The 13,774-nt window shown below is 42.2% G+C and overlaps 1 protein-coding gene across 9 annotated transcripts in view; it reads left to right on the top strand.

The window, feature by feature from the left end:
- celf6 (CUGBP Elav-like family member 6) overlaps positions 1 to 13,774 on the top strand; it is a 130,922-nt gene that overhangs the window by 75,859 nt on the left and 41,289 nt on the right. For 7 of the 9 annotated variants that reach the window (XM_071490048.1, XM_071490051.1, XM_071490052.1 and 4 more), the window contains exon 3: positions 12,534 to 12,582. In XM_071490048.1, coding sequence (XP_071346149.1) covers positions 12,534 to 12,582 — 49 coding nt within the window. Of the gene's footprint in view, positions 1 to 7,746; positions 7,784 to 12,533; positions 12,583 to 13,774 lie in introns of those variants that run through there. The other 2 variants (XM_071490055.1, XM_071490056.1) reach the window with 2 other exon arrangements.

Raw genomic sequence — 13,774 nt, 5'->3', positions numbered from 1 at the left:
CAGGTTGAGGCAGAGGGGTGCGTGTGTGATTTATATTGCATGTGAATTAGATGTAGTAGGAGACAGAAAAGGTAAATAACTAATTTTAGGTGCAAAGATGTTTTCTCTGGGCAGATCTGTGGCCATCATTCAGCCTTCCTCTCCCTTAATAGCGGCCCATTTACTCGCTTCCTCTGTATCGTCAGACCCCTGTCACCTCCCTCCCAGCACAATGCATTACTTAGTGTGTTTCCCTCCAACCCCCTGCTGCGTTTGTCCCTCTTCTGTTGCTCTGTGCATGCGTTTGCAGGGAAGATACAGTGCATTCTGATGCTCGCTTCTGTATTCTAAGGCCTGCGTAAGCTGCAGTAATACTTCTTTAGTGATAGGTCTGCTCACACACACGCATGCAAACACACAGTCTGTCGCTCACTTACACACACACACGCGCTGCAGCTCTACACACTCCCCTGGTTTAATCTATTACCATTTTTATGTGGTTCAAACATTCAGACCGTGTTAACCAATGCATCATTATGAGGCGTATAACTGCAAAAGCCAAAGGAATTATGGGCTTAAATAAATTATGTGATACGATAGTGCAAGTTTTATGAGTTGCAACTTTGCAAATATTCTTTTAAATAATAATAATAAGAGAAAAATATCCTGGAAGCAGGATGTTGTTGGAAGATATGAGAAAATGATTCCTCTTACCTTTAACTGCACATCTATCTCAAGCTATTCACACTATACCTTGTCTTTACAATCATCTCATACACATTATATGAATTGATGGGTTAATTTGTGGTTGTGTTTTTTTCTCCCCACCTTGCATTGCTAGTGCCATCATTTCCCTCCATGTCCTACTTGTGTTCCCTTAATGTATCTCAAATCATTTCTATTGAGCATACTCATATGCTGTGATGGCCAACAGCCAACAGCACACACAACAACATACACAATGATGTATTGTGCATTTGCAATGTAATATGTTTTACACATGGTCACTATACATCACCTCTGATGTTGTGTGAGTAGGTCTATTTGATCCCATTTGGCAGATGGATCCAATTGTCCGGGCTGATATTGGGTTGTGACAGAAAGCAATCTAACGGCAGGCTCATTGATGATGATGAGTTCTGTTCCATTGCACTGAGATCCAGTCCAATTTCAAAAGCAAATTCAGCCATTCATCTTCCAAATAATTGTGGCACTTTATCAATTGCTCCCAGTCTTTTATCTATCACTTCGATTGATGTGATCATTTTCGCAAACAGCCTTCTGTGCTAACGGCGTCTTGGAACACACTTGCAGGGCTGTCTGCTTTTGTGTGTGTGTCAGCTACTATGTGTCTAAAGGCATCTCAGAATGGGAGAGTGTGTGTGTGTGTGTGTGTGAGAGAGTGTGTGTGTGTGTGTGTGTGTGCGCATGGAATGTATGTATTTTTTTGCAAGTGAGCAAGCATGTATTATGTCTCCATGAGCTTGGTTATGCACATGTATGTATTTGTGTGTGTAATAACACTCTTCTATTGCTCATTACAACAATACATCTTCTGTTCCATTATTATTATTTCATTTCTGTGTTTGTTCTGCTGTGTGTATTTATGAGACCATTTAACTGTGTTTCAAGAGCATCTTCATGGTTGTGCCTTCTGTCACTATATCAGCAGCCAGTGAGTGTGTGTTTGTGCACATGTTGGCAGGTTTATAAATCTATTGTTCCTTTGCATGTGTAGTCATGAGCATGACGCGTGTACACTGTGTCTCATATTACCAACAGCTGCCTGAGACTTTGCCTTAAGCCTAATACAATCAATACCTAAATGTGTCATGTTATAAAATATAAAATATCAAAAAGTAGGACTGAATCAGTGGTAAAAAAGAAAAAACAAACAGACAAGACAAACATTTTCTCCAAAATAACCTTATCGTATTTACTGTCAGTGGAAATCAGTGTCAAACGAAAAACTATTATTTCAAAAAAAAAAAGGAAGACAAAGATAGATATTTTAGTTTTGAAGGCAGTGTGCCATATATCATATTGTTACCTCTTGCACTCACCAAAAGAAAAGACTGACTGTTTTCACATACCTTATGTCACATGTCTGTGAAAAATGGGGGAGGCACAGACAGGTGTCAAATTAAAGGAAAAACCTGAAAAATGAGTGGAGAAACAGGATGACAATGTCCCCGTCCATAGGGCACCAGGGGTCACTGAATGGTTTGATGAGTATGAAAATGATATGAATCATATGCTATGGCCTTCAGAGTCACCACATTTCAACCCTATTAAACACGTATGTGAGATTTTGGACCGACATGTCAAACAGCGCTCTCCACCACCATCATCAAAACATCAAATGAGGGATTATCTTTTGGGAGAATGGTGTTCATCCCTCCAGTGGAGTTCACAGACATCTAGAATCAACCCCGCAACTCATGGTGGCCCAACACTTTACTAAGACCTAACCTCAATTTATGGCACCTGTTTGACTTGAATACCACCTGCTTCTGCTATTTTGAGGCAATTTGCACATGCATCTGCTATAAAAGAGAGAGCTATCAGTGTGAAGACATCCTGTCTCAGGTAAACACAGGAACATGTGTACATCATTAACCCAACACTACCTACACAAGGTGCGTCTGACACACGTGTGATGTCTGTACACTTACTGTAAGTCGGTTCTGGCTGGGATCTTACTGAGAATTACGTTATGTTCATATAGGTTTGATCTGAGGTGATGTGACACACAGGTTCCCTAACGTACTGCCAGGTGGCTTCATTACAGTGCGTGTGTTTGTGTGTTTTTTTGGATGTAACTGTAAACTGCACCATTATATGTGTTGCTAAAAGTGCGTGTGTGGGTGCATGTGTTTGTGAGGTCATACTGTCAATTGGTGTTTTTTGATGTTTTTTTGTGTCCATAATTTGTGTATGCATGTACACCACATAATTACATTATCTGCAGCCTATGAGTGTCTGTGTGTTGATGTTAATGTGAAAAAAAATTACTAAAATTACAATGTTAGTTCATTTTCTTCATAATGTGCCTTTTTTATTGGTGAAAATTAAAAGAAAATACATCCTGACCAGAAAACCTGAATCTAATTAACAAATTACATTAGTGATTTAAAATATTATTAAAGATTAAAATAACTCACCCTCCCACTGACCTTGGTCTAAATGGTGAGAACTTCAAACAAAGGCAAACTTTATCTATCCTGGAAAGTCTACTCACCATATGTAGTCTCCAAATTTATAACCCAAAAACAGAGCCCCAAACATGCGAATATGACCCAAGACAAACTTTGTATAAGCAATATGATGGACTAAATGAACCCCGAGGAGTTTTCATCGTAAAACAAATGTGTTGGTAACAAATATTTTGAAATTAGCTTTGTTTATACTGCAGCGTTCTTGTTCTCCCTGCTGCAGAACAGTGCACTTTTAGAACAGAAGCTGACCTGGAAGTGTGGGGCAACATGTAGCCTGATAAAAACAGTCCTCAATTAAAACAGAAGCACTGCTGCATTTTTCAGGAACGTAAACAGTTCAGTTAAACACTGTGCAACGCCTCCATCTGTTTCTAAGCACAGTGGTAATTAAATCAGTCTGTATCTTTGTGTATCTATAAGCTCCTCTCACTGAGCCTGTGCCCCATACTGAGCTCTGTATTCAAAATATTCTAGGCGTGCTCCTGGCTGCCTGTTTGTTATATGCTTTTCTGTGACTTTGTGCAGGCCATTTTGATGCGTGTGTTAGTGTGTGTGTGTGTGTGTGTGTGTGTGTGTGTGTGCACTCTGGGCCTTTAGAGCTCAATTGCTGGATGTTGTCATTGCCCATAGCAGAGCGAGTCCAGCTCCATTCTCCCCTTTGCTCTGTGCTCTATGATTGCTCACCGCTGACTCCTCTCATCAGCATTGTGGTGTGTATGGGATGGAGCGCGGACCTGGCCGGCAGGTATATGAGAGGAGCAGAGCAGGCTATACACTCATAAATCTGACTGATGCATGGTGTGTCATTACCTTCCACTTATTATTATTCTCCCACTCCTCTTTATACTGTGAGACACTTTAGCTGTTTTCCTGGCCTGGCTCAGAAACATTTGTACTGTGGCCTTGCTGAGTGATAGATGCTCCTGGGGATCTACCGGGTTATTGTTGCGATTCTTGCTCTGGCTTTTTGTTTGTGTGCAAGGCTCAAGTCTGGGCATTTAACCTTCTGTGGTTGGGTGTATGCATTGGCAGCAGAGTGTGTATATTATTATTAACAGGGACTGTTTTGTTTTCTCATAAATCTCATATACATACAACAACATGTGCACTTTCTCCTGAAACCCACATAATCTCTCCTTTGATAAAACAGTACACATAACATTTTGAAATTACTTTGCAAAGCTCCAGGTATATGAATGCTTTATGCAATTAAGAGCAGTTATTACATAGGTGCGCATGGAATATCCAGGTACTTGAGATTATAGCCTCTACATGAAAAGTGAATTAAGTACTACAATACAAAACTCAATATGTTAAGACTGAAGACACCTAAATGTGTAAGAGTGGCTGTCATTATGAAATGAAAAGAAGAACTCAAAGCTGAATCTCTGCCTTCTTAATCACTAGGCCTCTTGTAGCCATTATTTCTCCCTTTTCTCTTTCTCTACCATTTGCTTGCTGCTCTTTTCTCATTCCATATTCCACCACTTCTTTCACTTCCCCCTCTTTTTCAAATGCACAAATATGTACCACACACCTACACACACACACACACACACACACACACACACAGACACACACGGCCCTGGTATGGTGTCCCTGTGGCCCAGAGTAAGAGAGGGAGAGAGAGAGGGAGAGAGAGGAGAAAGCAGCAGTCGCCTCACAAGAGCAGACCTCATAAAACTCCCTGTCACTTTGACTAATTTGTTAGTCTTGTCTCACTGTGTCGAATCGTCACCCCCTCCTTCCGCCTGATGCACCTCTACCCCAGCTCCCCCTGTCCTTCTTTCCATCCACCCCATATCCACGGGAAGAGGAGGAAAGGAGGTAGGAAGCAAAGGGGAGGGGGCAATAAATGTAATATAGTGCGCTGGCCATTGGTTGCAGTGATCTACACAGCAATCCATCTACAGTCGCAGGAAGAACAGAGGCTTTATGGAGCAGAGGATAACATGATGGCTCGATTTCTCATCCACTTTCTGTGTCTGTCCGCCTCTGTCCCACCTCAAGAGGAGGCCTGCTGGGCACCGGTGGAGTAGAAATAAAAATAGGAAGGGAGAACAGGGCTGTTATGAATTTAGACTGGGCTACAGTTCCCAAGACTAGATTGGGTTGGACTGAACCAAGCAGGGCACAGTGGTATAGATTGGTTCAGGTGTTCAGCTGGCCATCTCTGAGGACCAAAGAGCCAATACTGGATTCATAGAGATAAATTAAAGTCCAAAACTCTACCCTGGGGGTGGAATCAATTGCCAGGTAATTATGGAAGATGGGACAGAAATTGCAAAGACAAAACACAAACACAGACATGATCCCCTGTGACGGTGCAGCATCACACTAGGGAATACTGTGCTCGCTGGATACAAGCAAAATTTTTTTTTTTTTTTTTTTTTTTTTTGCTGTTGCCCCCTCTCCTTTCCAAACCGACCCCAAGTACCTCATCTTTAAATAGGAGCCCGGGCTCAGAGCTAAAAATAGGCTGCATTTCACCGCCAGCCACCCTCTGCTGAGCTGTCAGCACCCCTTCTCTCTCTTCTTCGCAGTAAGGCAGACACAGCCCTCCTTCATGTGTTTTCGAGGGAGACAGGCAGTGTGTGATCACCCCAGCTCTAACCCATCTCCTCCAACACACACGGCAGGCTCAACCTCTCCTGACTCGCTGGCCTCACAGGGAAGCTGCCGCGAACTCGCACACCAATTTGAGGGATAGACTCATTCCCGCTGCGCTGGCCCTGTTTCTCTTCCACACAGAAATGAGGGGCAGGATGTCCTGACATGTGAGCGATGTGTGATGGGAGCAGTAATTTGGGCTGGTACAGTACAGGCTGTGCAGGATCTGGGAGGTTGCTTGCCAGTGAGAAAGGCCTACAGTGAGATAATTGTATTTCAAAATGCTGTTTTTCTGATAGAGATGGCATTAACTGAATAGATCCTGAATGTAAAAAGGAATTATATCCTGTTTGCATTTACTATTTTCCTTTCATTAGGGCTAATATGAGATAGACTGAAGAAAAAAAAAAACAAACTACCCAAATACCAAAATATAAGACACTCTCTCAGCACTCACTCTTTCAGGTCAAGTGAGTATTGACAAAAATGCCAATTCCATTCAATGAAACAGTTGAATATTCTTAATTCCCTAAATCTCCACAGACACTGATGATAATGACAGAGGTCAGGGCACTTATTGTGGTTTTGCAATGATCAAAGGTCAGGGTCTTAGTGTCATTATCTCTCCTTTTGGAATGAAGTTCCCCTGTCCCAGCCAGTGCCACCGGCTCTTTGCTGGCTCTTTGAGAAAAGTCAGTCGGCATTAAACCTCTTTAATTGTGCTTAAAAGACTGTAAATGGCATCAACAGCTCCAGTGAATTCACTGACGGCGAAACGGCAGAATGATAATGAGAGACATCAAACAATGGATGGCTTATCAAGAGAATGGTACCTGATGACTTGAAAACTAAATGGTATCTGATGTGTGGGATGAAATAAAAGGAATTGAGATGAAATAACAGCAAAGAGAAAATAATCAACCAGTATCAGTTTTTCTTTTTTTTTTTTTTTTTTTGTTAATATTTCGCTGTTTAGGTATCATGAAAAATTTTAAGACTTGAAAGTTCACTCTCTTCACAGAAATCCCTCATGATCACAGAGTCCCACAAATCCTCCCTCCAGAACTCCATCCTCCTCAAAGATCACTGGGCTACAGTAAGGCTAAGGCTGCATGTAGCAATATCTTCATTTCAACAGGTCATCTGAAAGCAGCATTGCATTTAAAAATTTAAATTGCAATAGAGCTTGATCTGTTGCTGTGGTGAACAACGTGATGTGGTAAAGCAGAAACATGGGTGTAATTGTTTCGGTTAAATTTGATAGCAGTGATTGGGGAAACAAGTGATTTGTTTTAGGAAAAAAAAAAAACAAAACACTCCTACAATTCTCCAGGGGAAGTCATGTAAACAGGATTATGTGGGAGAATTGTCAGTTTATACAGGGCTCAAACAGAGTAATGCTCAATCAGAGTTTTGGCAGTAGTAGCTTTGTTATTGTGTTGTGTTGTTCGATGCAGCCAAAACTAACTGAGTCTAACTTTATTAATTTCCTAAATAGAACAAACTACAAGCAAAGAAAATGTGACACTCTCTTTATTTTCTACTTTTGCCATATATATTTAACTGTACTGCAGAGTTACACTGCATACATAGTTAGAAAATGGATGGCGTGTCTCTTTCACAATAAAAGCATGCATTATGACTATAGCAAAATTGGTGACCAGTAATTCAGTATCTGTACAAACATAAACCCAACATAAACTCTTAGAAAGGTTCATCATCTGCCTTTGGTGCCGCTCTGCACCTACTGGACAGGAATATTTTTCTATTCAGACAAACTGGTCTAGACTCTTCTCTTAATTTGCTGAACCATATCCCTCATGTGCTGCTGTGATTGGCACAGCTGTTAAAAGTTAGCAGACGAGTAATGTGACTGGCTGAGAAGGTAATGATTCATCACCACACCCTCCTATTAATATCTCACTTCACCCAGCATGACTATCGAGCGTGGACACTCACTGAACATCAAAAAGCAGGTGCGGCCGGATATGCCTTCATTGTTCGTCATGTGCACATGATATAATTCTTCAGCTGATCTTTATGAATGTGTAGTTAATTTTTTCATTGCAGTCTTGTGAAACCATTGGTTGGAAACGTCTTTCATTTTATATTATATTCCCTTAGCTTGCCGCTTTTTCTGAGTGACTTGACATTTACAGCTCAAGCAGCACTTAAAGGCCTTTTTGTGGGTTCAGCCCAGTGCTCACATTACCAAATATCTACTGAGAAGACTTATCTGTGTGCCTCTGGTGATAGTTCTGTCTGGTGCACAATTATTACAGCATACACTGTATGTTAAGTTGCTGATTAGCATGTCCTTAAAATTGAGATATAAAGAACAAGAATCCTAAGGTTGGATGGTTAATCACAGGCACACTTTTCCAGACAGGTTCAGGAGACTAAATAGAAGGTAACAACTTAGATAAATGTTTTAAATGTAGGGATTAGAACTTTCTCACAAGTGTAATTTATTCATCTGATTCAACTTTGGATCGGTAAATAGTCCATCTTCACACTGAATAATGGTAGAAGTGTAAGAGTTGCAGTCAAAGTGATTCAATGGCGCAGGAAGAGTATAAATGCTCCCACTTTTGTCATGGTTCTGAGAGAACATTTTTCTGTATTTAGAGTGTCTGGTAGATAGCATATCTCCTTGCTTGCTTTGTGAGCAGTGGTATTCACAAAGCTTGGTCAAACGCGGTCAAAGGCCAGCGGTGTCCTTGTATCTCTTCCTCTCCACTGCACTATTATCAATCAGACACACCAGCCAAAGACAGATGGACTTGAATGCATGTACACACAGACACACACTCTTTTACTGGAAAATGTAAGCAAGTTTCTCTCTTCCACACTGTTGGTTCTCCACCCCACCGTGACTTCAGCTGACTTTTATTCATCATAACAGAATGAAAAATATAGATTTGCCCCTGGAGATTAGAACAAAAAAAAAAAATGAATGTATAGACATAAAGGAAGTAGAGCATGAAGGAGGGGGAAAATATGGAGAGAAAAAAAGTGAGTGAAAGAAAGAGAAAGACAGAAAAGGGGAGAGATGAGGAGAGATAGAGATGGCTTCTCTAAGTGCAGCAGCACACAGGCACAAAGCTGTGAGTTCCCAGGCAAGACAGCATGAGCTGCCTATTTGTCAGCATTGATCAACCCATTAAGGGGCTGTGGTGGGAAGCATATTGGTTTTGGAGGCCAAAGGGGCAGAGAGAGACAAAGATAAAGCAAGACGGGGGGGTGTTGAACTCCTTTCAGCTTCGGCAGCCACACGTCTACAGGATGAAAAAGCCTGTAGTCTTCCTCTCCAATGTCTATGCAGTTCATTTTGCAGGGCCCAACGGGAAGGCAGTATATGTCATTTGTCTTACAGCATCTCTGGAGGCTCCACTTTATGTGTTATCTTAGCTTTCTTCTGCTGCAATGCTAATAAGGAAATAGCTAGCTTCTCAGACAGACAGAATGTCACATGTCCTCTTCCTCAGTGTGAGTGTGTGTGTGTGTGTGTGTGTGTGTGTGTGTGTGTAAAGGGTAGGTGGTGGGGTGGGGGTGGGTCCTGGCCCAAGGGGAAAGCAGGCTGCCTCTTCGCCCAGCCTCTGATGAATTCATATAATTAACTCTGCCTTGATCTGTTGGCTAATCCTGCACTCAGTAATAAGGGATTAAAATGTCACCTAAGCCACCTGCTGTTATTGAGCCCCAAGACTTTTTGTGTCTGTGTGTGTGTGTGTGTGTGAGGGAGGGAGAGAGAGAGAGAGAGAGAGAGAGAGAGAGAGAGAGGGAGGATAAAAGTAGTCAACTTCAAAATTTCTGTGCAATAGGCTTGTGTGCTAAAAACATCAAATATTTCCTCTGTTTGCACAAGAAAATATATGTAGAGGTATAAAGTAGCTCAGAGGAGCAGACATCTTAACTGCTGCTATATGAATGTCAGCGCTACTCACAGCTCCATAGTCTGGCGTCAAGATGAACTCCATAATTTGGCAGGAAGCTGGAGCAAAAGTTGCAGCAGACTCGCTCTGAAAACTTATTGTCACAGTCGCTAAAAAGGGACATGAAAGTGGGACATGCTGGAAGGTGGGAGTTGAGAAATCTTTTTTTCCTCCCCTCTCACTATGACCTCCTTGGACCAAGTAAAGAAAAAAAGAAGAAAGAAAAGAGTGCCAATTGGTTGGCTATCAGCCTGCAGACCAACGGCCAGCTTGCCTTGCCTGCCTGCCGGCCACCTCCGCTCGGGTTGCCTAGCAACCCCAAGTGTACTTTTGGGTTGTCTAATGACTCTTGTTGCTGCAGTGGCTCAGGGGCTACTAATGAAGCCTCCTGACCAATCGCTGTCATTTAAGAGCTGGAAGCTGACTGATCACTGGACAGGGATCTTGGGACTACCCTAAACCTCTTATGTGAGACAAATTCTGCCCCCAACCTGAACTGCCATCAACACACACACACACTTACAGTATGTGCACACAGTGCACCTTAACTTAATGCTTAAAATGCTCCAACTGACCTTAATTCTCTCCAACACACAATCACATACATCAATGCTTCTGCCTACCTGAACTTTACCTAAGACTCACATGCAAACATATTCAATGCAACACCGATGGCTGTTATCCAGCAAGAGATAAGACAATAGAAAAGGTTTTAGTCTGGATGTTTAAGGCTGCACATAATAATGGTGCTAAAGGCCCCTTTAGTCCTTGATCCACACTATAAAAACCCAGCAGGACCCCACATTCACTCCTTCCTCTCACAGCCTCCATGAGCCTGTCTCCAACAGAGTAATGGCTGGAGCTGAAACATCTGGACTTACAGCCCCTCTCAAAGGCCATGAGGAAACTTGCTCTCTCAAGGATTTTTTTCAGGCTTGAAAGAAGTAATTCACCTCTACTTCCCTTTTAATTGAATTTAATAATTGGTAAAGTATGTTAGAATAGTGCTGTTAGTATTGATGGATGATGTGCATTCAGTGTGACTGGCAGTGCATCAACAGGTCAGTGTCTTTCTCAGTGATGCTTCAACTCATCAGACACTGACAGCTGCAGACACTGATTATATGACCTTTGCTCATATGCAGGGCAGTCTTTCTAACAAGGCAATAAAATCCCCAAAACATTGCAATGTACAAGAAATTTCTGAGAAAGACAGGATTTGACAGTATTTTCTTGTTTGTTAGTGTTTGCAAGCTATCAGTGTCATTCACCTTGATGATGATGCTATATTTACTATTCACCTTAGTTATGACATATTATTAGTTTAGAAAAAACAGTTATCATGTATATTTTATTGCCTGTTAGTCTGTGTGTGTGTGTGTGTGTGTGTGTGTGTGTGTGTGTGTGTGTGTGTGTTTGTGCGCGCGTGGCTTTATGTGTTTGTCTTTGTGATGCGTCCACCATATCTCAAAGCTTTGTTCTAGTGTCACAGCATATTGCTAGGCGAGTACATTGCGTCCCCAGGGTGTCACCATGTATACGCTTGTCTATACATGTCCACCAGTCTTAGGTCTATATTTGGCTGTGGTCCGGGCTCATGTCAACTGCTGTCAAGTGCTGTGTTGCCTGAGGGCCCAACACCCACTGTGCTGCCCTAGCTGACTGATCTGAGTGGGCAGTACCGTGTGCCATTCACTGGCACTCACATGATGGACCTGTCTACATGGCCTAGTTAGAAAGATAGGCCCACTGCCAACTGAAGCCAGAAGAACAAAATGCCAAATATAAAACACAATGCCAAATATGACATGCGTGGGTAGCCTCAATAAGCAGGGGTCTTCGAGGGTGGCTCTTAACACCCACCGTTTTCACAGAGGAACGGGGGAATATCATTCCTGTTTTAGAGACGGCACAAGATCGAGTGTTTTTCTGTTTTCATATTCAAACTCTGGGGAGTGAGAAAAAATGAAACCATAGTCAGGGGAGCAAAAAGAACCAGGGGAGTTTTTATTCACAGTAGGCAGTTTTTAAAAGAGTTTTTTTATGTTAGCTTGCCGTCCTTTTACTTTCACCTCACTATGAAATGGATCTTCAAAGGTTGTTTATCGATTCGCCACTGTTAACCTTTCACAAGCTGTTTCACAGCTATGCTGTTCAGTGGCTCTCAATAGTTTCCAGGAGGGAAGAGTGGGGTTGGCTGACTGGCCGGTGGGATTTTGGTTGTGAGTTTCCAAAGGACTTCTGGGTAGAGCGGCAAGAGATGAAGAAAGGATGGAGGCAGAGAAAGAGGGATTGCTAAGGGTCAGGGATGAGCAGGATATAGCTGGTGACTGGGAGTCTGGAGCCAGGAGGGGACAGGAAGAGCAAGGGCCAGCCAGAAAGGACCTTTCCCTGTGGGGCTGGGAGTGGCTGATGTAATGGCATTAATCTCCAAGTGCCATCTGACACCCAGTGTGGCTCCGTCATTGAAAAGTGCTAATTCTGCTGAACTGTGAGGGGAATTCAGGCATCTCTAGAGGCAGTGCCCTGGATTAATTAAACACGCTGGCATGGAGCACTGCACAGATTTATCTCTTTTACAGTATCGTCACTGTTTGATTTTTGTGTTTAGGCCACAGAGCAGGACAAACTCGGGACATTAACACCAGGAACACTGCCACATTTCACTTGTTCTTTTCCCACTTCACATATTGCAGTGGTTGCTCCTATTGTTGCGTGCTAACCAGGGATTTCCCTTCTCTTCCTTCTCTCTCCTTCTCTTTCTCTCCTCTACTTCTCTCTCTCTCTCCAGATGAACCGGCCCATCCAGGTGAAGCCAGCCGACAGCGAAGGACGAGGAGGTAATTAACCTTCTACTGGTCTCTGTTGCACACCCCCCTTAAAAAACACACACACACACATACACACACAAACAGACAAATACACAGGAATAACACACATGCAATCCTTAATATTCTGCTCTCACTTGAGACACATTGGTAGTTAGTAGAGTAGCCCGTAATATAGGTCACTTGCTTCTATTGACTTCCCATCTGTGCCAGCAGAGGGGCTGTCTCAGGTTCACAGTCACTGGGAGCAGTTCAAAGACAAGACAGAGACATGGAGAGAGGGAAAGAAATGAGAGAGAGAGGATGGAAAAGAATGTGGAGGGGAGGATGCCAATCGTTCGATCTCCACAGACTGATAGTTAAGTCTGCTTACAGTTAAGAGGCAGGGTACCACATATACAGATAAGCAGAAACAGCTCAGCCTGGAGAGAGACACAATCACTGACTAAATGTATACATTTATTTAAGTCACTTAATGAAGGGAAGAGACAGTACAAGTCTCTCAAAGTGTGACATGCCATGATTTAAGGAGGTTGTAACTACATTATGCTATACACAGTATCTGTGTAGAAATGAGAGAACAAATAATTGACTGTTAAACACAATCCCTGTTTCTGGACTCTAAAATGAACACATATATGTGAGCTACACTATCTTTCACTCAATGTATTTAAAGTACCCACCTTCCAACTCACCTACTTAACTTAACTTAGCTACTGATCCACTTAGCTTCCTATCGATCTCTCTGTTTCATTAATAGCACTGCCATATGATCACACTGGGGTTATATAGTATGGAATACACTGTTGAACCATCTAAAAATTACCTGAGTCAGATTCAATATGATTAAATGTGTGGTGAGAGACTTTCAGTTGGACTCCACTGACATACTGTATATGCATCATAAATGCATCCTATAAATTAAATTAGATCATTTGTATTAAAAGAATGTTCTCCTTTAAAAAGTAAAACTTTATGTTGAAAGCATGAATCATAACATCGAAATACACAACTCTGCTTTGACATCGTGCTCATTCCCTTGCACAGCCTCTGCCCTCCATCTTTAGTCTGACTGGCATGGTGATTGACTAGATCATTCTGAAGCCATTTGTGACTAACATCACTGAGGTTAATGCAGATTAAGCCAGTTAAAGATTTACATAGGTGGAATTAGATTTAATTGGACTGGTCTGTGTCTGGCTTG

The sequence above is a fragment of the Trachinotus anak genome, unplaced genomic scaffold (genome assembly GCF_046630095.1).
Source record: "Trachinotus anak isolate AG129_WGS33_773 ecotype Australia unplaced genomic scaffold, CSIRO_AGI_Tana_v1 ptg000011l, whole genome shotgun sequence".
NCBI lineage: Eukaryota > Metazoa > Chordata > Actinopteri > Carangiformes > Carangidae > Trachinotus > Trachinotus anak.
Note: the sequence above shows the minus strand (reverse complement) of the source record. Positions and strands in the feature narration are given on the sequence as shown.